General features: G+C 38.2%; 1 protein-coding gene across 3 annotated transcripts in view; it reads right to left on the bottom strand.

Moving 5' to 3' along the window:
- Window positions 1–26,059, bottom strand: part of KLHL13 (kelch like family member 13) — a 197,090-nt gene that overhangs the window by 91,639 nt on the left and 79,392 nt on the right. For 2 of the 3 annotated variants that reach the window (XM_061407946.1, XM_061407947.1), the window contains exon 2: window positions 24,091–24,164. The exons of the other annotated variant lie outside the window; for it this stretch is intronic. In XM_061407946.1, the coding sequence (XP_061263930.1) occupies window positions 24,091–24,140 (50 nt within the window). In that variant the 5' untranslated portion in view covers window positions 24,141–24,164. The remainder of the gene's footprint in view (window positions 1–24,090; window positions 24,165–26,059) is intronic. 3 annotated transcript variants of the gene reach the window in all.

Here is a 26,059-nt window from a genome sequence, read left to right on the forward strand (position 1 = left end):
TGTAACTGAAAGAACATGTATATACAAAAATAAATCTAAAAAAATCTAAACATACATCCTGATTGTGAGAACACTGGACAAGCTGGGAAGAAAACCCACTAGCAAATCATCTTGTTACTTATGAATCTTACAGCTTTTGTAGATTGCTTCTTTCTGAGTACCACCTCTTCCTGGAACAGTTTGATGTATTAAAAAAAAAAAAAAAAAAAAAAAACTAGAGTACTCAGACATGTCAAATTCAATCCCTGTAGATGCTACTGAATCAAGTGTCCTACAGTTTAAGAGAGATCATTTACTCTCTCCTACAAGGGCAACCATCTGCATCTATAAACAAGGCAATAAACTGTTCACTTCAACAACATTTAATGAGCCTCTACTTTGCATAAGTCACTGGTTTAAATGCAGGCAATGGAAGGCTAGAGAGGAGCATGTCATTTTCTTCATGGACTCCACAGTCTAGTCCAGACAGACTATTAAGAAAGTAATTATTATGCCACGTGCTAAGTGATCTGATTGATGCACAATCAAACACAGTGCGATCGAATATCATGCAGTTCAGCTGGAGGCAGGGAGTAGAGTTCATAGATCCATCAAAAACAAAGGCACAGAGGATCTGAATAAACGGAGGGAGGCCTTAATCACAAAAGACTATGGCCTTTCCTCTTGAGTACCGTATTGCCTCTTTACATTCATCCTTATATGTATTTCAAAATATAAATAACCCCATACTGTAAATCAGAGGAAAGGAAATCAAAGATAAAGATGAGAATAGACTCTTGATGAGAATAAATCTGATGCTCATGAAATATCAGATACTCCTTTTGCCCCCCATCATTTGGTACCTGTGCCTACCTGGTGCTCTGAGCACATGCTTTATTACCTATTAGGTACTCAACATCATCATAGCAATATGAAAGAATGTGGCACGTTTGGCAAAGGAAAAGTAGACGGTACAGCAATAGTATAGGTTATAAGAATGAGAAGTGGCAGAAAACAGGGCTAGAAAGACAGCTTGGGAGCCCAATATGAAGGGCTTTCTATGCCATGCTAAGGAAATCCGAATTTTTGAACTCATGTCTTTAACCTTCAATAACCAAGAAGAGGTTACTATGTAATATGTTTTAAAATTACCCCCATTCTGGAGATTGCTTAAAAAACTGGAAATATAACTGCCTTATGATCCAGCAATCCCACTGCTGGGCATACACACTGAGGAAACCAGAATTGAAAGAGACACGTGTACCCCAATGTTCATCACAGCACTGTTTCTAATAGCCAGGACATGGAAGCAACCTAGATGACCATCAGCAGATGAATGGGTAAGAAAGCTGTGGTACAAATACACAATGGAGTATTACTCAGCCATTAAAAAGAATTCATTTGAATCAGTTCTAATGAGGTAGATGAAACTGGAGCCCATTATACAGAGTGAAGTAAGCCAGAAAGAAAAACACCAATACAGTATACTAACGCATATATATGGAATTTAGAAAGATGGTAATGATAAACCTGCATGCGAGACAGCAAAAGAGACACAGATGTATAGAACAGTCTTTTGGACTCTGTGGGAGACGGAGAGGCTGGGATGATTTCGGAGAATGGCATTGAAACACGTATAATGTCATATATAAAATGAATTGCCAGTCCAGGTTTGATGCATGATACAGGATGCTTGGGGTTGGTGCATTGGGATGACCCAGAGGGATGGTATGGGGAGGGAGGAGGGAGGGGGGGTTCAGGATGGGGAACATGTGTATACCTGTGGTGGATTCATGTTGATGTATGGCAAAACCAATACAATATTGTAATTAACCTCCAATTAAAATAAATAAATTTATATTAAAAAAAGAATAAATAAATAAAATTACCCCCATTCAAAATGGTTATTATGATGAAGAAGTCATGATTCTATGTTATCTGAAAAATCATCTTATTTCCAACTGCATCATTTTCTGACATTGTATTTCTACAGTATCGTCAAATAATAACCCAATCAGAAATAATCACTAACTAGTAAGCTAATGAATATTAATCTCAAGAAAAAAACTCAGAAAAAAAGAAAAAAACTCAAGTTGACAAGCAAAAATACCATAAAATATAATGAAGAAAATGTGGATGTTGATTGCATAAAAACACTATTTATAATAAAAACAACAGGGGCTTCCCTGGCGGCTCAGCGGTAAAGAATCCACCTGCCCATTGCAGGAGACATGGGTTCAATCCCCGACCCAGGAAGATCCCACATGCTGTGGAGCAACTAAACCCGTGTGCCACAACTACTGAAGCCCGAGCACCCTAGAGCCCATTCTCCACAAAGAGAGAAGCCACTACAATGAGAAGCCCACACACTGCAACCACAGAGTAGCCCCTGCTCACCACAACTAGAGAACAGCCCATGCAGCAACGAAGACTCAACACAACCAAAAATAAATAGTTTTTAAAAAGCATTTAAAATTTGTGCAAAACAACAAAAACAACAACAAAAGGTGTGTGAGATAACTAAACATCCAATAGAAAGGGAGTAATAATTAACAATGTAGTTTGTGAGAAAAAAAAGTGACAACTGAACAGTCAAAATAAAGGTCACGTCCTTCCACCTCCTAAACAGTCTGGTCAGAAAGCTCTAAGTAGGGCCAAGCAAAGTAGGTGTCCTCTGGTGAGGGCAGGGGGGCAGGGTATGAAGAAGGCCCTTTATGGGGCTTCAGAGGATAAACAAGGTGTTACTGCAGGGTGGCCTGACATGGCAAGTTGAATTCCAAACAAAGTGAGGACAGTATTCATGCAGGGGAAGAGCAGCCTCAATCAGACTGTATAGCAGGAGGGCAACTTCAGGGGAGGGAGAGGGCAGGGTGCATCAATAGGACACGGGCTGCATATGGCACTGGCCAAATAACAGAAGGCACATTTCTTTTTGGCCTTGCCACACAGCTTGTGGGATCTCAGTTCCCCAACAAAGGACCAAACTGAGGTCCACAGCAGTGAAAGAACCAAGTCTTAACAGCTGGACTGAATTCCCCAAGGAGACACGTTTCCTACTATTAGAGATTCAGGGGTGAAAACGTGGAAAGGGAGGAAGCTAGAATGAACTCTATAGTGTTGTATCAGAATTTGAGGTACTGAAAGGAACTCATGGTTTTCAACATAATGAAATAAAGATGTAAAGTTTTACATGTGTGTTCTACACACACACATATTTTCTAGCTCTGCTCACTGACAGGGCCCAGGAACAGCAATACTCTGATAGCAATGAACACACACAGTACACAGATTTTGCTTCTAGAAACAATTCTCCACTAAAAGGAATCAGGATGACTGGCAGAGAAAGTATAATATTTTGGTTCTAGAAACAATTCTAGATGATTTCAAAATGTAAGGAAGAATGATGGAGACATGTCAAAACACTTAGAAACCAACATGGATGGGCTCCTACTGACCAAATCTGGGAACATTTGGCATCAAAATATATAACCTATTATAACTCTTTGGACAACACTGGAACCTGTGACTCCATACCAACACAAATAAATACATTATTACAAAATGTGATGAGTCCTAATTATAAGAAATGCAAATGAAAATCACAAAAAAGCATCATTTCACACTGGTCAGAATGGCTAGCCTAAAAAAAATAAAAATCTACAAATAATAAATGCTGGAGACGATGTGCAGAGAAGGGAACACTCCTACACTGTTGGTGGGAATATAAATTGGTACAGCGACTTTGGAGAACAATATGCTACTGCCGCTAAATTGCTTCCTTAAAAAACTAAAAATAGAGCAACGATATGAATAGTCACTGGAAGGACTGATGCTGAAGCTGAAGTTCCAATACTTAAACCACCTGATGCAAAGAGCCGACTCATTAGAAAAGACCCTGATGCTTGGAAAGATTCAATGCAGGAGGAGAAGGGGATGACAGAGGATGAGATGGTTGGATGGCATCACTGACTCGATGGACATGAGTTCGAGCAAACTCTGGGAGACAGTGAAGGACAGGGAAGCCTGGCATGCTGTAGTCCACAAGGCTGCAAAGAGTCGGACATGACTTAGCGACTGAACAAAAATGATCCAGCAATCCCACTACAGGGCATATAACCAGAAAAGATGAAAACTGTAATTTGAAAAGATACACGCAACCCACTGTCCATAGCATCTCTATCTACAATAGCCAAGACATAGGAACAATCCAAATGCCCATTAACAGATGATTAGCTTAAAGAAGATGTGGCATATACATACAATGGAATCTTACTTTGCCATAAAAAAGAATACAATATTGACATTTGCAGCAACATGGATGGACCTAGAGATGATCACACTAAGCAAAGGGAGTCAAACAGAGAAAGACACAGATTATATCACTTATACGTGGAATTTAAAAATAATACAGAATTAGATTAACAGACACAGAAAGCAAATTTATGATTACCAAAGAGGAAATGAAGGGGAGGAGGGATAAATTAGGAATATGGGATTAACAGATACAAACCACCTAAGATAGATAAGCAACAAGGATTTACTTCACAGTACTGGAAACTACCTTCAATATCTTAAAATAACCTATAATGGCAAATAATTTGAAAAAATATATTTATAACTAAATAACATTACTGCACACCTGAAACTAACACAATACTGCAAATTAAAATTGTACTATACTTCAAGTTGGAAAAAAAAAAGGTTAATGAGGAACAAGATATTTTTAGACCCTTAAAGTATTCCTACTATCTGCCCAGAAATACTATTAATTAGAAAGAAGAGAAAAAGCAATTTTACCATGTAAAGTTTAACTCTTTACAATTTAAGCCTAACAGACAGCAGCTTAATCAAGTTAACATCACCAGTACGGGACAAAAAAAATCACGTTTTACCTAACAGGATACAATGAGAATACAGTATCATTTCTGTGCAATTTCTGCTGATGAAGGAAGATCTGAATATAAGCATGACAAACCATTAGGACTAACTCAAACTGAAGGACATTCTACAAAATAACTGGTCTTCAGTCTTCAAAAGTGCCAAAGACATGAAAGTCAAGGAAAGACTGAGGAAGTGTTGCATATGAAGAAAACTGACAGACCGCACAGAAGCGCACCGGCTGCGAAGGATGGCACAGAAGCGTGGCCCAGAGAAGTTACCCCTCACACAAGGTCAGGGCGGTGACTGAGAGTGCAACGCTGCGTCGGCACAGGAGCGGCCGAGATGAGCTACCCCACATCTGAGGTCAGGGGCTGAGGCTGTGACGAGCTACCCCACGTCCAAGGACAGGGGCGGCAGCCGAGATGAGCTACCCCATGTCCAAGCTCAGGAGGGGCGGCTGTGAGGAGATACCCCTCGTCCAAGGTAAGGAGCAGCGGCTGTGCTTTGCTGGAGCAGGTGTGAAGAGATACCCCACACCCAAGGTAAGAGAAACCCAAGTAAGACGGTAGGTATTGCAAGAGGGCATCAGAGGGTAGACACACTGAAACCATACTCACAGAAAACTAGTCAATCTAATCACACTAGGACCACAGGCTAGTCTAACTCAATGAAACTAAGCCATGCCTGTGGGGCAACTCAAGATGGGCGGGTCATGGTGAAGAGATCTGACAGAATGTGGTCCACTGGAGAAGGGAATGGCAAACCACTTCAGTATTCTTGCCTTGAGAACCCCATGAACAGTATGAAAAGGCAAAATGATAGGGTACTGAAAGGGGAACTCCCCGGGTTGGTAGGTGCCCAATATGCTACTGGAGATCAGTGGAGAAATAACTCCAGAAAGAATGAAGGGATGGAGCCAAAGCAAAAACAATACCCAGTTGTGGATGTGACTGGTGATAGAGGCAAGGTCCGATGCTGTAAAAGCAATATTCCATAGGAACCTGGAATGTTAGGTCCATGAATCAAGGCAAATTGGAAGTGGTCAAACGGGACATGGCAAGAGTGAATGTCGACATTCTAGGAATCAGTGAACTGAAATGGACTGGAGTGGATGAATTTAACTCAGATGACCGTTATATACACTACTGTGTGCATGAATCCCTTAGAAGAAATGGAGTAGCCATCATGGTCAACAAGAGAGTCCAAAATGCAGTACTTGGATGCAATCTCAAAAACGACAGAATGATCTCTGTTCATTTCCAAGGCAAGCCATTCAATATCACAGTAACCCAAGCCTATGCTCCAACCAGTAACGCTGAAGAAGCTGAAGTTGAACGGTTCTATAAAGACCTACAATACCTTTTAGAACTAACATCCCAAAAGATGTCCTTTTCATTATAGGGGACTGGAATGCAAAAGTAAGAAGTCAAGAAACATCTGGAGTAACAGGCAAATTTGGCCTTGGAATATGGAATGAAGCAGGGCAAAGGCTAATAATAGAGTTCTGCCAAGAGAATGCACTGGTCATAACAAACACTCTCTTCCAACAACACAAGAGAAGACTCTATACATGGACATCACCAGGTGGTCAACACCAAAATCAGATTGATTATATTCTTTGCAGCCAAAGATAGAGAAGCTCTATGCAGTCAGCAAAAACAAGACTGGGAGCTGACTGTGGCTCAGATTATAAACTCCTTGTTGCCAAATTCAGACTTAAATTGAAGAAAGTAGGGAAAACCACTAGACCACTCAGGTACAACCTAAATCAAATCCCTAATGATTATACAGTGGAAGTGAGAAATAGATTTAAGGGACTAGATCTGATAGACAGAGTGCCTGATGAACTATGGATGGAGGTTCATGACATTGTACAGCAGACAGGGATCAAGACCATCCCCATGGAAAAGAAATGCAAAAAGCAAAATGGCTGTCTGAGGAGGCCTTACAAATAGCTGTGAAAAGAAGAGAAGCAAAAACCAAAGGAGAAAAGGAAAGATTTAAGCATCTGAATGCAGAGTTTCAAAGAATAGCAAGGAGAGATAAGAAAGCCTTCCTCAGCAATCAATGAAAAGAAATAGAGGAAAACAATACAATGGGAAAGACTAGAGATCTCGTCAAGAAAATTAGAGATACCAAAGGAACATTTCATGCAAAGATGGGCTCGATAAAGGACAGAAATGGTATGGACCTAACAGAAGCAGAAGATATTAAGAAGAGATGGCAAGAATACAAAGAAGAACTGTACAAAAAGATCTTCACGACCCAGATAATCATGATGGTGTGATCACTGACCTAGCACCAGACATCCTGGAATGTGAAGTCAAGTAGGCCTTAGGAAGCATCACTATGAACAAAGCTAGTGGAGGTGATGGAATTCCAGTTGAGCTATTTCGAATCCTGTGAGGTGATGCTGTGAAAGTGCTACACTCAATATGCCAGCAAATTTGAAAAACTCAGCAGTGGCCACAGGATTGGAAAAGGTCAGATTTCATTCCAATACCAAAGAAAGGCAATGCCAAAAAACGGTCAAACTACCGCACAATTGCACTCATCTCACAGGCTAATAAAGTAATGCTCAAAATTCTCCAAACCAGGCTTCAGCAATACATGAATCGTGAACTTGATTCACGATTTGAGTTTGAGTAGATTCCGGGAGTTGGTAATAGACAGGGAGGTGATTCATGGGGTCGCAGAGTTGGACACAACTGAGCGACTGAACTGAACTGAATACTTATAAGGAGGCTGATGTGAACAATTTTAAGAGGGAATATTTGAGTGTTTATTATGTTCCAGATAGCATTTTATAAGCATTGAGAAATCCTGAAGAGGAATATGGACATAGAAAGATATACTGATATTTTACATGAAAAATGCAAATACAAAATAATATCTATTATATCTTATAAAAACAATGATATACACATTTTATATAAATATAGACCAAAATATTAACCAAGTAGTGAAACAACTTAATGATATAAATTTTCTTTTCATGAAAGTACTAAGTTCCAAAAATAATGAGATATATTAATTTTTCATTGTGACGTATTTCGAAATGAACCATTTAAAATATTTAATAGTAATATGAAAGTGAAAGTGTTAGTTGCTCAGTCGTGTCTGACTCTTTGTGATCCCATGAACTGTAGCCCGCCAGGCTCCTCTGTCCACGAAATTCTCCTGGCAAGAACACTGGAGTGGGTTGCCATTTCCTTCTCCAGGGGATCTTTCCAAACCCAGGATCAAACCTGGGTCTCCTACATTGCAGGCAGATTCTTTACCACAGGGCACAGGGAAGCCCATATGGGGAAACATTAACACTGCATTATCAGAGAAATACATGACATAAAAATATGTGTAAGGTAGGAGTCTAATTTCTTTTATTTTAAGAAAGAAAGGGAAAAAAATGAGTGAAATATATCTAAATGTTAAAAGAGTAGTTGAATTTAAATAATGAAATTATTTTCTATTTATTCTTTTCTGCGTTTTCTCAATTTTATACTATACATAGATCAATTTTATTTTAAAATGCTATTTTTTTTCATTAGGTGATTATTAAGTAGATGGTTAATGATATGAAAAGTGTTAATGGTATCACTTTGTATAACTGAAAACTGTACATACATGAAGATCATGTAAAATATATGCACAGAAAAACAGTTGAAAGGATATATGCCAACACAATAACTGGTTTACCTTAGATAAGGTGGGATAATGTAAGATTTATTTTCTTTTCTGCATTTTTCAAAATTTCTGTAATTTTCATATACATATATATACATGTATTTCACCTATTATGTGTAAAAATCATCTTAATAAGGAAAGGAAAGTACATGAAGGGTACTAGAATAAGAATTAGTGATAAATGTTTTAGAAAATAATTATTAAAACTGAAAAAGATCCATTATCTTAACACTCTCAAAACACAGCATGGTATTGACAGTAGACATGGATACTGAGTGTGGTGAACAAGACAATGGCCTAATCCTTAGAACACAGCCTAATCCCCAGTTTGTGAATATGTTACTTGACATGGTAAAATGGACTGCAGATGTGATTAAATTAAGGGCTAGGAAACGCGGAGGGAGGTGTTACACTGGATTATTCAAGTAGGCTCAATGTAATCATAAGCATTCTTATAACAGAAGAAAGAAGCAGAAGAGGTCCAAGTGATGAGATATGAGACAAACTCAACCCACTGTTGCCGGCTTTGAAGATGGAGGAAGAGAGTAAAGTCGTGTAGGCAGCCTCTGGAAGATTAGAAAGGCAAGGAAACAGAATTTCCCTTAAAGGCTCCAAAAGGAACGCAGTCCTGCCTATACCTTGACTTTAGTCCCATGACCTCCAGAATTGCAAGATAATAAATCTGTGTTGTTTTAAGCACTGAGATTGTGGTTATTCAATACAGCAAGAGGAAACTAATATTTAGGGCTATATAGTTGTTTAGTGACTAAGTCATGTCTGACTTTTTGTGACTCCACCAGGCTCCTCTGTCCATGGGATTTCCCAGGCAAGAATACTGGAGGGGGGTTGCCATTTTCTTCCCCAGGGGATCTTCCTGACCCAGGGGTCGAACCCATGTCTCCTGCAGATTCTTTACCACTGAGCCACCAGGAAAGCCCATGTGGGGCTATGGACAACTGTAAAGAAATTGATGATTTTAGCAATCTGTTTTAGAGAAAACAAAATCACTGAGGGGGGAGAATGAGCTGAATTTGAACTAACAATGTTTTTAACAGCAAGAGTTGTGCCTGGATGTGGATATGTCATTAAGTATATGCTTATGTCCAACTAATACGCTAGAATAGCACTCAGTGATGTTCAGGACACAGACAGGGTTAAGATTCCATCTAGTAATATTTTTATCTACCTCCCTGCTTGCCACTGATTATTAGATGAAGGCTTATTCCCTTATTATAATTGATGTATTAATTCCCTTATTAATAGTTATCCATCCCACAGAAAAGAAACTACTTGAACTATTTAGCCAAAAGTATTTTATACATATAGACTACATACCAAATTAACTATAAATATAAAATTTATATACCAAACAATACTGAAAATCTTACAGAAAACATTTTATTATAGAAACTACTTTTTTTTTTGCTTTAAATATGCAAAATGTAGGTATCTGAGGTAAAAATGATACTTTACATCAGAAAACCTGGGTATTGATATCCTGGATCTTTCCCTTGCTGTGTGAACTTGGAAAAGGTCTCTCATCTTTGCACATCATATTCCTTGCCTTTTTACATTTAAGAGGGTTGAACAACATCTCTACAATCTTTTTCTGTCTTTAAAGAAATGCAGTCTCTTTTTTGTGGAGCCACAACTATTCTTAGAAAAACAAGTAGTCTTAACTCTGTTCTCAACTCCTTTCAAAAATCAACTTGAATTGCTGTAGGGTCAGCCTTCCAGGGAGAAGAAAGTAATTCAAGCATATCATCTCATTAATTTTCAAGACAGGAGAAAGAAAGTATTTCTGTTTGGGAAAAAAAAAAGAGAGAGAGAGAGAGAGAAAGACAAAGAAAGAAATGGGTAGCATGCTAAATAAATTGCCACTGTTGGTAGAGGCAGGACTAGAAGACAGGGTTTTCCAAACTCAAGATTGCATTCTGCCTTTTCAGCAGAAGGGTCTCTCAGGTAAATGAACTGTCCTTAAACGGAAAGGATAGGAGTATGGGATTAAGAGCTAATATTTATGTACTTTGCCCTACATGTCACATGGTCAAAGGATAAATATAACAGAAAGAGGCAGACTCTAGGGTCCAGAGATCAAACAGCTCTTCTCTCCCTAGAGGCCTTATTGGTTTTAGCCCTGCCTCAGGGAACCTAGAGAGAAAAGTATGTTCTAAGTAGCCTCCCACTGACTCAGACAGCCACCCAAACTTGAGAAGACAAAATTGGGAGCTAAGCCAAACCCGAGGGACCTGCCAACTCTGGACAATGGCTGATCTCAGACAAGTTCAGACGAAGTTACATAATACTATTTTCAATAATGTGCCAGGAAAAATAAATGACACTGTCTATATCTAGGCACAGCTCCTGTCAAAAACAACAAGTTTAATTCAAATTAACTCTGCTGTCTCTGTTATTTTGTTTCCCGGAAAACAGACTGCTAAAATCAGAGAATGTTTTTTTCTAGCTTTCGGGAGCTCGTATCTGTGTCATCTATGCCATGCTGTGCTGATAAAGGAAAATGTCTCCACATTCAGGAGAATTTACTTCATAATATATCTAGGAAGGGAGAAGGACACATTTCCTTTTCCCTCAATGGCAGATTAAGGCCTTGGACTCTAAGAGGAGACCCAAAATAGGGCTGCCTGAGGGTCACAAAGCTTGAAACTGCTATAGCTAAAACCCAAAAGCAGGCACAGAAACTATAATCCACAGTCCAAGAGTAGAGCTTCCTTCCAGGAAAAAGAAAAGGTATGACTCTTTTTCTGTTCATTTTAATTTAAAATAAAGCAATGGATGGGCGGGGGGGATCTTCCCTGGTGGCTCAGTGGTAAAGACTCCGTCTGCCAATGCAGGAGACATGGTTTGACCCTTTATCTGGAAGATCCCACATGCCAAGGAGCAACTAAGCCCATGCTCCACAAGCACCGAGCCTGTGCTCTAGAGCCTGGGAGCCACAACTACTGGGCCCATGCATGCTGCTGCTGCTGCTGCTGCTGCTGCTACTGCTTCTAAGCCGCTTCAGTCGTGTCCGACTCTGTGCGGCCCCATAGACGGCAGCCCACCAGGCTCCACCGTCCCTGGGATTCTCCAGGCAAGAACACTGGAGTGGGTTGCCATTTCCTCCTCCAATGCATGAAAGTGAAAGTGAAGTCGCTCAGTCATGTCAGACTCTTAATGACCCCATGGACTGCAGCCCACCAGGCTCCTCCGTCCATGGGATTTTCCAGGCAAGAGTACTGGAGTGGGGTGCCATTGCTTTCTCTGATGCATGCTAGAGCTCCTGCAACTTCTCTGCAACTAGAGAAGCCACTGCAATGAGAAGCCTGTACACTGACTGCAACTAGAGAGTAGTCCCCACTCACCACAGCTAGAGAAAAGCCAGTGCAGCGATGAAGACCCAGCACAGCCAAAATAAAGAAATAAATAAAATTATTTTAAAAATTAAAGCAATGATAGAAAAGCATTAGGAGATAGGAAGTCAACATGTCACACAACGATGACCAGAAGATAAAGGAAAACTTTGTTGTCTGACTGTATATTTTTAAAAAGCATCCACATCATGTAAGGCTCTGAACTGTTTCATGGGTCCCGCATAACCCATGACCCAATTGTGATTCAGGAGGCTTTGGAAATTTTATATAATCTTTCAACATTCTCCACACAACTGCATTTGTTGGGAAGATGAAAAGGGGGGAAAACTGAAAGACGGGAAATGGAGAGAAGTGAATACTTTTTAAAGAAAAGCTTACTTTTGTCAACTTCCAGGTTTCCAATTCATTTATAGCACTTAACCTATTAGTTAATACATATGCACTTTCAAAATACAGCAGAAATGCCTTGACCTGGGGACTTCCCTGGTGGTCCAGGGGCTAAGACTCCACACTCCCAATGCAGGGGGCCCAGGTTCGACTCTCAATCAGGGAACTAGATCTCACATGCTGCAGCTAAAGATCCCACCCTACCACCACCATTGGAATGAGTTGTTACTACTATGGGAGTCATAATAGAAGAAGACCTCATTCTTTTTGGAAGAGGAATGGAGTTCATGTTAGTGAAGGTATTACAGAGGAGTTAAGACCTTTGCTGGGTCTTGAAGGATAAACAGGAGTTGGTTAGGCCAACAACCAGGGAGAAGGCATACCAGAAAGAAGGATGAAAACACGAGGGAACGTGTTACCTCCCAATGTTGAGGGAGGCTGCAATATGTGCTATAGGCAGGAGATGAGGCTGGGGAGGCAGGGGAGCTGCATGACAGGCCTTGCCACACTGTGAACCAGTAAAGAAATCTAAACAAGGAGATGATATGAACACACATATTCACATTACAGAAGGATCATTACAGCTGCCCCTGATACCTCTCTTGTGCCCATGCCAAGTCAGAAATTACAACTGTTGGAATATACTGGGAAGCCTTTGTGCCAGACTCTGGATACATTCATTTCTTATTACTGCTGTGACAAATGACTACAATCTTAACAGCTTTCAGTTCAGTTCAGTCACTCAGTCGTGTCCGATTCTTTGCGACCCCATGAATTGCAGCATGCCAGGCCTCCCTGCCCATCACCAAGTCCCGGAGTTCACTCAAACTCACATCCATCGAGTCGGTGATGCCATCCAGGCATGTCATTCTCTGTTGTCCCCTTCTCCTCCTGCCCCCAATCCCTCCAAGCATCAGAGTCTTTTCCAATGAGTCAACTCTTCACATGAGGTGGCCAAAGTACTGGAGTTTCAGCTTTAGCATCAGTCCTTCCAACGAACACCCAGGACTGATCTCCTTTAGAATGGACCGGTTGGATCCTTGCAGTCCAAGGGACCCTCAAGAGTCTTCTCCAACACCACAGTTCAAAAGCATCAACTCTTCAGTGCTCAGCTTTCTTCACAGTCCAACTCTCACATCCATATATGACCACTGGAAAAACCATAGCCTTGACTAGACGGACCTTTGTTGGCAAAGTAATATCTCTGCTTTTGAATATGCTATCTAGGTTGGTCATAACTTTCCTTCCAAGGAGTAAGCATCTTTTAATTTCATGGCTTCACTAACCATCTGCAGTGATTTTGGAGCCCCAAAAAATAAAGTCAGCCACTGTTTCTACTGTTTCCCCATACATTTGCCATGAAGTGATGGGACAAGATGCCATGATCTTATTTTTCTGAATGTTGAGCTTTAAGCCAACGTTTTCACTCTCCTCTTTCACTTCCATCAAGAGTCTTTTTAGTTCCTCTTCACTTTCTGCCATCAGGGTGGTATTATCTGCATATCTGAGGTTATTGATATTTCTCCTGGCAATCTTGATTCCAGCTTGTGCTTCTTCCAGCCTAGTGTTTCTCATGATGTACTCTGCATATAAGTTAAATAAGCAGGGTGACAATATACAGCCTTAACGAACTCCTTTTCCTATTTGGAACCAGTCTGTTGTTCCATGTCCAGTTCTAACTGTTGCTTCCTGACCTGCATATAGGTTTCTCAAGAGGCAGGTCAGGTGGTCTGGTATTCCCATCTCTTTCAGAATTTTCCACCATTTATTGTGATCCACACAGTCAAAGGCTTTGGCATAGTTAATAAAGCAGAAATAGATGTTTTTCTGGAACTCTCTACATTTTTTCATGATCCAGCGGATGTTGGCAATTTGATCTCTGGTTCCTCTTCCTTTTCTAAAACCAGCTTGAACATCAGGAAGTTCATGGTTCACGTATTGCTGAAGCCTGGCTTGGAGAATGTTGAGCATTACTTTACTAGCGTGTGAGATGAGTGCAATTGTGCGGTAGTTTGAGAATTCTTTGGCATTGCCTTTCTTTGGGATTGGAATGAAAACTGAACTTTTCCAGTCCTGTGGCCACTGCTGAGTTTTCCAAATTTGCTGGCATATTGAGTGCAGCACTTTCACAGCATCAACTTTAAACAACACAAATTGACTCTCTTATAGTTTCAGAGGTCAGAAGTCTAAAATCAAGGTATTGGTGAGGCTAGGGAGGAGAATTCGTCTGTCTTTTCTAGCTTCTAGAGGGCACCTGCATTCTATGGCTCATGATACCTTCCTCCATCTTCAAAAGACATGGCTCCAAACTCTCCTTCCTTGATCACATCTCCTTTTTCTGACTCTGAATCCACTTGCATCCCTTTTATGAGGACCCTTGTGATCACAGTGGGCTCCCCTAGATAATCCAGGATAACTTCCCCATCTCAAGATCCTTAGCTAAACCATATATGCAAAGTCCATTTTTGCCACATACAATCAGTCCCAGGTTCTGTGGATTAACATGTAGACATCTTTGGAGGGCCACTATTAAGTCTACCACAGGGAGTATTTGCCAGATTTCTTCACCATAAAGGTACTATGTTTTCCTTTCCACTCTCTTTGGAAAGTAAATCATTAAGTCTACACTCAAGAAGGGAGACAGATGAAATTCTATCTGCTGGAGGGGGAAATATATATTGAGTTGGCCAAAAAGTCTGTTTGGGTTTTTCTGTAACATCTTATGGACACCAAACGAACTTTCTGACCAACTCCATATATACAAACACACATACTCATAACATATATATAATTTGGAATTGTCCTTCAAGGAAGAACTGTCTTTCCTCCCGCATCTATTTATTTCATTTATTTCTATCATGGGTAAAACTCTGAGGAAGGGGTTCAAGAGCACATAGTGGGGCGATGGTTAATTCATTCATTAGGCAAATATTAATACCTACTGTACAACTAAAATGTACAAGACACAGTGGTAGGTGATAAAATTAATCAACAAGACAGACAATATCCCTGCCCTCCTACAGCTACTATTTTAGCAAAAGGGAACAGATAATAAACAAAGAAGGAAAATATCTAATAGTGATAGTGATGAGTCATGCAGAGAATGGAACTAGGTGAGTGTGACACTAAACAAGTGGCCTCTTCAGCGTGGGTGGTCAAAGAAAATCTTTAAGTGGATATTTCCGTGGAGATCTGAAAAGAAGAAGAAACAGCCACACAAAGACCATGAGGAAGAACGTTCCAGACAAAGGGAACAGCCATTACAAAGGCCATTCAAGGAATCTTTCTTCCTCTGAGAATAAACAAATAGAAAAACAATTAGCATGGGGGTAGTGAAAATGTATTGAAAAACAAGGAAAAGGAGATATGTCATCATAAATGCTCAGAGAAAGAGCAGAACTCTGGAAATGTTTTCATACAGGAGTCAGAAAACAATGCTGAAAGCTTCTGGCACTTTTAGGAGAACAAGAAAACATTCAGGAGAACAAGAATCAATAAAGCAGGAAGAGGAAGCCAAATAAGATAACATGATCAGATGAGGAAAGCAATAAATTATACTAGCCAACTACCAGGAAACTAAACCAGAATAACAACTAAAATGTGTATCAGAGAAAGTAGAGAGAGAGTCTGATACAGTTTAAAATAAATTCATTAAGTAACAGAAAAAAGATAACAAATATTTAAGTTAGGAGAGAAAATATGATATGGTACACACTAAAACAAGTAATATCCACAAAGTAAATCCAACCTAAATATTTAATGTTAAGAAATCATTTGTACCATGAAAGAGTTTACACTTTGCAGCTATTATAGCTACTACAAGTTTTTATTGACATGTAAAAATGCTCATGATACAACTAAGGAAAACAGTAGGATACAGACATGATATAAAGTATAATAAAACAGTAAGTTTTTCCATTTATTGAGAAGTTACCATGTACCGGAAATGTGACTATCTTACTAAATTTTATTTTATTCTTAGAACAATCCAAAACAATGACACTCTTTTATTTTATAGATGAGGAAACACATTCAGACACATTCAGAGAGGTTAAGAAACTTTCCAAAGTTCACACAGCTAGTAAATAGTAGAGTTTGATATGAACTTGTATTTGGAAGATTTCAAAGTTTCTGCTCTTAAGCACATATACCATATCATGTTCAATAATTACAACTTCAGTTACATTTTAAAATACACCAAAAAACCACAGTGAAAATGCATTAAGGGGGTTTAAGAGAGTTACTTCTAGTGATTATTTTCTCTGCATACACGTATATAATTTGTTATTTTAAGTGTTCCATAATAAATATGAATTATTTGTAAAGTCAAAACAAATGAACAACTAGTAGAGAGAGGAATAAAGAACTTTTTAGTTGGGGGACTCATGAAAAAGATTTAAATGTTAAATAGAAATATTAAGGTCTTCACACACTGTTTGGAATTGAAATAATGGCTGTAGATGAGATGTCCCAGGAAGAATGTGTAGACTACGCATAGAATCATGAACAGGAATATTCAAGACATAGAGGAATCAGGGTAGTAATTCCTCTCCCCAGAAAGAGAGACACTTCCTATGGCCTAGAAAATTCTCTAGAAAGATCAAACAGGCAAACATTACTAACAATTCCATGCCCTTTGTATAAAGATATGTAACTCTTCGGTGAAAGGAACAAATATGTTGATAAACACACATATACTGCAATATATTACAACAATAATAATAGGTAACCCAAGATCTACAGAATTTCTGAGCCAAAATAAAAGTCCATAGGATAAAATGTAACTGGTCTCAGAAATCTGTGCATTATCCTCATATTATAATGCTTATAGGCATCTTCCAACCAAAGATTTAACCTTATTATAATCATTGACTCAATTTAGCAAAGGTAAAACTAGATTCTCATAAATTTTTAATCTTTAGAAAGCACAGAAAATCCTATCTTCATAGAAGTTTAAAAAGTTGAATTGTGAAAAGAGTAATAAAAGGATATCTTCAATGACTGACCATTTTCAAGGTTAATCCAAGACGCGTTATTTATCACCTACTATGTGCTTAGGTTTAAAGATATAATTCCAGACTTTTAAAACTTAAAGGAAGGTCAGGAGTTTCCAATCCTTAAATGTTACAGATGAGACCAGTGCTTGATAAAAGGTAAAGGCTCAATATTTTAAACTATCAAATGACCAGATTTAAAGCCCTGTATTCCCTTGACATCATATAGTAAGAAATGATTATAGCTGTTTCCATAGTTTTAAAAACAATTAAGGTTCTATAGAACGCACATACTTTTATATGCTAGCTTTGAGAAGAAAACATAAAATTAACTTTTCTTAATTATGAGCCATATTTTGTTGTAGTAAATTTTCAACATAAAAAAAGAAATGATTATACATTAAGCCAGTTTAAAAAGTCTGAGCTTATTCTTAGAAATCTGTAATAAATTTCATTAGTCTATTTTACAATTTAATGATTACTGTTTAATATCCAATTACTTAACTCTTAGTAAGAGTTGACTGTGGAAAACAAAACTACCCTAAACAATTTAAGCAAATAAAATCACAAGCAACAAATAATTGTTGATACATGTTATAATGTTTGTAAATATTTGATGAATGCCTATTATGTACAAAACCCTGCATTATATACAATGTGATGTAAATATGCATTAGATGCAGGCAGTCACGCTCTGAAAGAGCTCTCTTAATGATGCTGTAAGCAAAGACATGCTCAAATTACTTCAATGCAGAACCAAATATGAGAAAATTCATCATGAGAATGAATATGAGAAAATGGTTCACAGACAAAAGAGACTCTCCTGATCATCTGAAAATCCCGTGGACAGAGGAGACTGGCGGGCTACAATCCGTAGGATCACAAAGAGTTGGACACAACTATGGACTACACTTTCTTTCTTTCTTTTGATTATCTGCTTGGATTGATCAGGGAGGGCTGACAGACAGGGCAGACAATTTGATGAGGGTCTTGGAGAACAGGTAGATTTCAATAGCTGGAGACAGGAAAGGGGAGTCTGGACCACATTCTCAGATAAGCCATTTTAAAAGATCATATGGATTGGAGTGTGAAGAATCTAGTTAAATATCAAGCACTGTTAAAGTTACCCCAAATATTTCACAACTTCCTCCCCACTCTTCATCATTTCCTCTGCCACCACCTCTGTTCAGACTCTCCTCATTTCTTATTTTCCCTACTACAGTAGTCACCTAACTGACAGGGAACCATGTATTATCATTCACTGTCATATCCCTAACACCTTGCACAGTAAATGGTGCATAATATTTGTTAAAGGGATGAAAATCCAATTATACAGTGTCTGGCACTCTTTCTCCTGTGTTGCAAATACCAGACACTATTATACGCTCTGTTTTATTTACCAAAGAATACTTTTTAGAAAATTGGAACACTGTCAGAGCTTTCTACATCATTGCAGAAATCCTTCCTACAGCTAGGAACCCCAAAAGGACACACCACCACACACCACCAGCTGGGTAACTCTTACCAAAGTGGGCCCTCCCTGACAGTGCGTAACGTGTACTGTCAGTGTGAGAAAGATGCTCACACTGAGATGATGTTTGCAGCACAGCAAGTCATACATGGCTGACCTCTCTCTATACCAGATGAATCACTGGAATAAAACTTTTAACATGGTAAAACAGATGATGAATGGTAGACTGCAAGACTAAAAACATCTAAGACTAATAAAAGATTAACGCTATTCGGTACTGCAAACCTCCACCCTTAATTCTTTATCTACTTTGTTTCATTTTCTGCATTAACTTTCTCATATATAAATATATATTTGGTTTTTGTCTGACCCCACCCCAATCTCCATCAAAATATAAGTTCAATAAGAACAAAGATTCATCATTTTTAATACAGTCATCATCGAGGCTCCCCTGGTAGCCCAGTGGTTGAGAGTCTGCCTTGCAGTGCAGAGTACATGGGTTCAATCCCTGGTCCAGGAAGATCCCACATGCTGTGGAGCAACTAAGCCTGTGTGTTGCAACTACTGAGCCTACATGCCCTAGAGCCTTTGCTCTACAACAAGACAAATTACTGCAATGGGAAGCCCAAGCATCATGACTAGAGAGTAGCCACTTCTCATTTTAACTAGAGAAAGTCCGCGTGCAGCAACGAAGACCCAGCACAGCCAAAAATAACTAATGAAAATGTTTAGCACTTAGCGATTACACAATAAATGTTTGCTGAATTATAAGCAGAACAAATCATTAGAATTTTTTGACCAGTAATTACTGCTACACATGCCAGACATTATATTAAACAATGGGAATACATTTCTTCCATACATTTATTATCTTAATGAAAAGTCACTTTGACAACATTTTATATTTCCTATTAAGTTTGTATTAAATCTATAAAACAATGTGGGAAGAGCTTGTCTCTTCCCAAAATTTAGTCTTTTAGTCAAGGACCATACAATGTGTCTCCATTAAAAAAAAAAAAAAAAACTTCCTTCTTATCTCTCAGTTGAATTTTTAAAGTTTCTTCATATAGGTCTTAGAAGTTTTTATTGGTTTATTACTAAAGGGCTTTCCTAGTGTCTCAGCTGGTAAAGAGTCTGCCTGCAATGTGGGAAAGCTGGGTTTGATCCATGGGTCGGGAATACTCCCCGGAGAAGGAAATGGCAACCGATTCCAGTAGTCTTACCTGGAGAATTCCATAGACAGAGGAGCCTGGTGGGCTATAGTCCATGGGGTCACAAAGAGTCAGACATGACTAAATGACTAACACTGAACAATTAAATTTTATGGCTTTTGTAAATGGAATATTTTCCCTTATATATTCTATTTATTTATCTATCTATGTTTGGCTGTGCTGAGTCTTCATTGCTTTGCCCAGGCTTTCTCTAGTCGTAGTGAGTGGAGGCCACTCTTCCTTGCAGTGTGCCGGCTTCTCATTGCGGTGGCAGCTCATATTGCGGAGCATGTACTCTAGGGCACACAGGCTTCAGAAGTTGCAGCACATAAGCTCAGTACTTGCACCTTCGTGGGCTTTAGAGTGCAGGCTCAGGAGTTGTGGTGCACAGGCTCAACTGCTCCATGGCATGTGGGATCTTCCCAGATAAGGGACTGAATCTGTGTCCCCTGCACTGTCAGGCAGATTCCTATCCACTGCGCTACCAGTCAAGTCCCCAGTATATATTCTAAATGGCTATGTCTGATACAGATAAAAGGTATTGTTTTGTAATTTTAACTTATATCTAACTACATTTTAGAACTTAGCCTATTATACAGAGTCAAGTAAGCTAGAAAGAAAAACACCAATACAGTATACTAACACATATATATGGAATTTAGAAAGATGGTAACAATAACCCTGTATACGAGACAGCAAAAGAGACACTCATGTATAGAACAGTCTTTTGGACTCTGTGGGAGAGGGAGAGGGTGGGATGATTTGGGAGAATGGCATTGAAGTACGTATAATATCATATATAGAACGAGTCGCCAGTCCAGGTTCAATGCACGATACTGGATGCTTGGGGCTGGTGCACTGGGACGACCCAGAGGGATGGTACGGGGAGGGAGGAGGGAGGAGGGTTCAGGATGGGGAACACGTGTATACCTGTGGAGGATTCATTTCGATGTTCGGCAAAACCAATACAATATTGTAAAGTTTAAAAATAAAATAAAATTTTAAAAAAAATAAAAAAATAAAAAAAATAAAATTCTGTGAACAAAGAAGTTGTTTTTAAGTCTTAGCTTTTGTAGGTACATGACCCTATCTTCTAAAACTTGATCATTTTTGTTTCCTCCTTCCTGTGAACTATGCCTCTTTATCGACACTGACCACAGTTTACAGATACACGTTAAAATGGTGATAGAGGGCATCTTTGTTTTGTTGCTGCTTAAGGAACAACTCTTATATTTATCATTAAGTGCGATGCTTGTTTGTTGGTTTCAGACAGATAATTATTATTCTTGTTAAGAGTACAACTTTCTATCACTCACTAACTCTAAATCTTAAAATGGGCAATGAATTTTTTCAAACACCTTCAGCATTTACTGTATCTTTTATTTCTTAGGAAATCTACTGACAGACTGCATCATATGAGTAGCTTTCATGGTATTAAAGAATTCACAGTCTGGAATAAAACGTTCCTAGTCACAAAGGGTTAATACTTCTCATACATTCCTAAATGTGTCTGGTTTCTTTTTTATTTAGAATATGAAACTGTTCTACAATTTGTGTATACAAACATGTCATAAGTTCATTTATTTAAGTTTCTGGTCAAGAATGCACTTACAATGCAGGGGTTAAAACATTAGGAAAAAAGCCTGAAATTTGGGACAGTAAAGATTTCTTAGAAATATGCAAAAATTACTGAGCATAAAGAAAAAGTGACAATTGAACTTCATAAAAATAAAACAAAAATAAAACTGCTCACCAAAAGACACAATAAGAAAGGGGATGGAAGCTACAGAATGGAAGAAAATAGTCATAATACATCTATCTAAATATCAAGAAAAAAAATTAAAAACTCAAAGAGAAAAAAATCAATTTTTAAATGGGCAAAATATTTGGATACTTCTAAAAGACAGAGAAATACCTAACAAACATACAAAAACAAACTCACATCATTTCACATGAGGAAAATGCAAAGTGAAAACCATAGTGGCAAACAACTATACACCCAAGAGAATAACTAAAAGTAAACACCAAGAGTTTGTAAAGATTCTCACTTTTTATTGGTCTGAGAAGAAACTGGTATAACTTCTTTAAAAGTGTTTGGCAGTTTCTAATAATGTCAAATAAATTAAATAAACATATATACACATATGACCCACCAATTCTAGTTCTAGGTATATAGCCAAAGGAAATGAGTATATATGTATGTCCACAAAAAAATTTGCTAAAAAGATCAACAACAGCTTAATTCATAATAGCCAGATAATGAGTATAACTTAAATGACTCTCAACAAGAAATGGATAAATTGTGGTATATTTAAACAAGGGACTACTACAAGCAATAAAAACAAGGAATTACTGATACCTGCAATAATAATGGATTTCAAAAGCGTTATTTTGAACAACAGAAGCCATACACAAAAGAATACACAGTGTTAGACTACATTTACATGAAGTTCAAGAACAAGCAACACGAACCCAAGATACACAAGTCAGTAGGACGGGAGGAGACACGAACTGGAGAGGGGACGAGGGAGTTCTCTGGAACTGTTTCATATCTTGACCTCGGTTGTGGTTACCTGGATGTTTGCATGTATTAAAATAAATCCAGAGGTATATTTAAATGTTTCTGTATTTTACTATATGTAATTATATCTTGATAATAATAATGGAAACAAATTCCATTGTGCTATAACTACCTCAGTTATCAACTTAAGCTTAGGAAATACTGCCCTCCTACCAGTTCCTCTTCCAAATGTGTGATACAGACCCCTGACTTCAGCAGCACATGAACTCTGCAGTCTCAATTCCCCACTAGAAATCTACCCCTGCAATCTACTCTTCTCTTCTATATAGCCACACAGTATTCCTGCAATGACTTCCTTGTGTGCAGTATCTCTGAATAAGTCTACCTTACAGACCTTTGCCCACATTCCAACAAGCGTATACTCTTCATATGATTTTCCTTTGATGGGAATACTATGCAAAATTCCTAGCACGGTATCTCTCAAATAACAATGACTTTATATATGTCCCCTTCATACTTCAACCTTTCCCCTCCTTCCATAGTCTTTTAATGAATGAGCGAGTGAGTCAAGTCGCTTAGTCGTGTCCGACTCTTTGCAACCCCATGGACTGTAGACTACCAGGCTTCTCCGTCCATGGGATTCTCCAGACAAGAACACTGGAGTGGGTTGCCATTTCCTTCTCCAGGGGATCTTCCCAACCCAGGGATCAAACTAGGTCTCCCGCGTTGCAGGCAGACGCTTTACCCTCTGAGCCACCAGGGAAGCTATTTTTAAAGTACCTTAGAACTGAGTAACAAAAATATTATATTTTTGAAATAGTTAAAATCCTACATTTGTATTTCAATACAAGACTTTGAATTATTTGATAAGCTCCAGCTCTCCACACACCAACAAAGGCCATATTTCTTTAAATGACTTAAAATCCTAAATTGACAGAAGAAGCTCTGAATTTCTCATAAGTCCCTGAAAAAGTTTTAACTGGAATTTCAGATAACAGCAATGTACACTCAAACACAGACAATACTATTTAAAAAAAATACTTTGTTGAGACATCTATTTGTAAGCAATGGATACCAGTATTTATTCACTTATATACTTTAAAACCAAAAATTCACATCAACAGCTCCACTGACTGAATTCTATTCTCCAGGCCATAATACTGGAGTGGGTTGCCATGCCCTCCTCCAGGGGATCTTCCCAACCCAGGAATAGAACTGGGGTCTCCTGCATTGCAGGCAAACTCTTTACCAGCTGAGCTACCAGGGAAGCCCTATTTATTCATTGATATGCTTTAAAACCAAAAACTCACATCGATAGCTCCACTGACTGAATTCCAGGTGTTCACAATGTCCACCAATTTTGATTTCTAGTTATATTTTCTATTTTTTCATTAGATCAGAATATAGTCATTAACATTCTCTTCATTCCATTTGTCACTCAGGCATTCTTCTATTTACTCATATAGCAAATATTTTAACTTTATAACAGGTATTCAACAAATATTTACTGAGTACCGACTTATATTAGGTAAATAAATAAATGGAAGAGACATTATATAACTTATAAGGTAAACTGCTTCCATAAATATACCGGTTACGGAGTATTGCAGCAATTGATTCCCCTCTATGCAGATGATCCATCACCTCTAAAAGTTGGATAATGACCTGTGCAGGAGGAAAAGAAGTCAATATTTACTATGAAAATCAATACTCGAATTTTCACATTATGCTACCTTTGTAATATTCTACATAGTTTGTGATAAACAAAATGCACATCCATGTATCTAGTATCCATATTACAGCTTATGAAAATTAAGAAACTGAATCTGCAATAGTCAAAATACCTACAAAATTCAGTACTGAATCATTAAAAGAGTACTAGCTAATTTCATGTGAAATCATTAGCCAACAATTAACCATGGAAAAACCACCATGTAAACAGGAAGCTGGATTAAACGACAGTCAGAAGACCTGGGGGAGTCTGTGTGAAGCTGGGTGAGACACAGAAGCTAGAAGCAAAGAGCTGAGGCAAACATTTGACAAGCAGATTCAGAGACGGCGTTGAATCCCAAGTTACCAGGGGGCCTTGAGGCCTGTGGGGACCACATGGAGGGTCCATAATTTTCCAAGTGATTGCTCAAAAGTAAGGATAGAGATATGCTTTTAAATACTTTTAAAACTTAAAGATATAAAATAGGTAATGGAGGTAGGAATGTTGCTTTTATGGGAAAGAGCAGGTGGGGTGGTAGTAACTATATGTTTTTAGTAGTGTGGATGCTTTGCATTGGCAATAAAGAATGTATTTAATGCATTCTATTAATTTCAACTATATTGGGAAGCAAAAGTGTATACCTTACATAAATGTTTATTAATAAAATCTATTTATTGCATTGGAAGGTAAAAATGTACAGTATCCAATTTAGTTTGTTCATATAATTATGCTTGTTACAAAACTATGTGAAAACCTAAAATAATGAAGCTAGAGGGGAAAATTGTTCCCTGCCTTCTTCCTGTCCCTTAATTTAGGGACAAAAGCAAAAAAGCAGAAGAGAAAAAAGTACAGTTGATCCTTGAACAACACAGGTTTGAAATATGCAGGTCCACTTACATGTGGACTTTTTTCAATAAATATAGTATGCACATTTTTATTGTATACATCTTTAAATTAACTAAGTGTGGGGAAATGTTTGTGTTTGATTACAGATCATAATATAGAATCAAAAGAACTAGGGTTTGAGTCCTGATTCTACCCAAACTGTTTCAACTTCACATCCATGGGTGTACAATTTATCAATTCTTTTGTTTTTGTTTTTTTTTTTTGAGACAGAGATAGCAATAAGAGAATTTTCAACTGCTTGGGGGCTGGTGCTCCTAACTGCTGTGTTGTATAAGGGTCAACTATACTCTATTTCTTGGGTCTTCAAAACTCTAAACAAGAAACAAATCAAATGAAAACACAGCATTTACATTTATTTGCACAATCACATTTTTCTGCTTATAATCCTGTAAAGAATCAAGTAAATTTATAATCAAGTAAAGAAACTGAGTAGCCTAAACAAAATAAAATATTTTAAGCATCTCAAAATCAACTGACTTTTGACTTACATTTTCTGAAAATGTTTAACCAGTTAGGGTTTTGAGATGCTGAGAAATTTTTCATTTTGCTTATTAGGTTACTTGATTTCTTAGAGGATGTGCCAAGAGAAAACCTATTATATCTAGATCACCGTTAGGAATCTGGGAATGTGAAAATAACTCATGAAACATCTTACCAATTATATCTAGGGTAGAACATAGACGTCCCCAAATGAGGTATGCAAATTTTCATGTAATCCCATTGTTTTAAGCAATCCACTTGCTGCAGGTGGATCTCTGAGTCTAGGGCTCTCCCATCAAATTCTCCAGATAATAACCCTCTGGTCTCCAGAGGAGCAGAGATGGGGTACAGGGGACATTAGCCACTTATTTTAAAGACTTTCAAGGAACAGCCCATGTTTTCAATCTCATGACTCATTCCTGCCTTCTGCAGACCAGGCACCTCCAAGTCTTGAAATACTAGG

This window comes from Bos javanicus, chromosome X (genome assembly GCF_032452875.1).
Source record: "Bos javanicus breed banteng chromosome X, ARS-OSU_banteng_1.0, whole genome shotgun sequence".
NCBI classification, from domain to species: domain Eukaryota; kingdom Metazoa; phylum Chordata; class Mammalia; order Artiodactyla; family Bovidae; genus Bos; species Bos javanicus.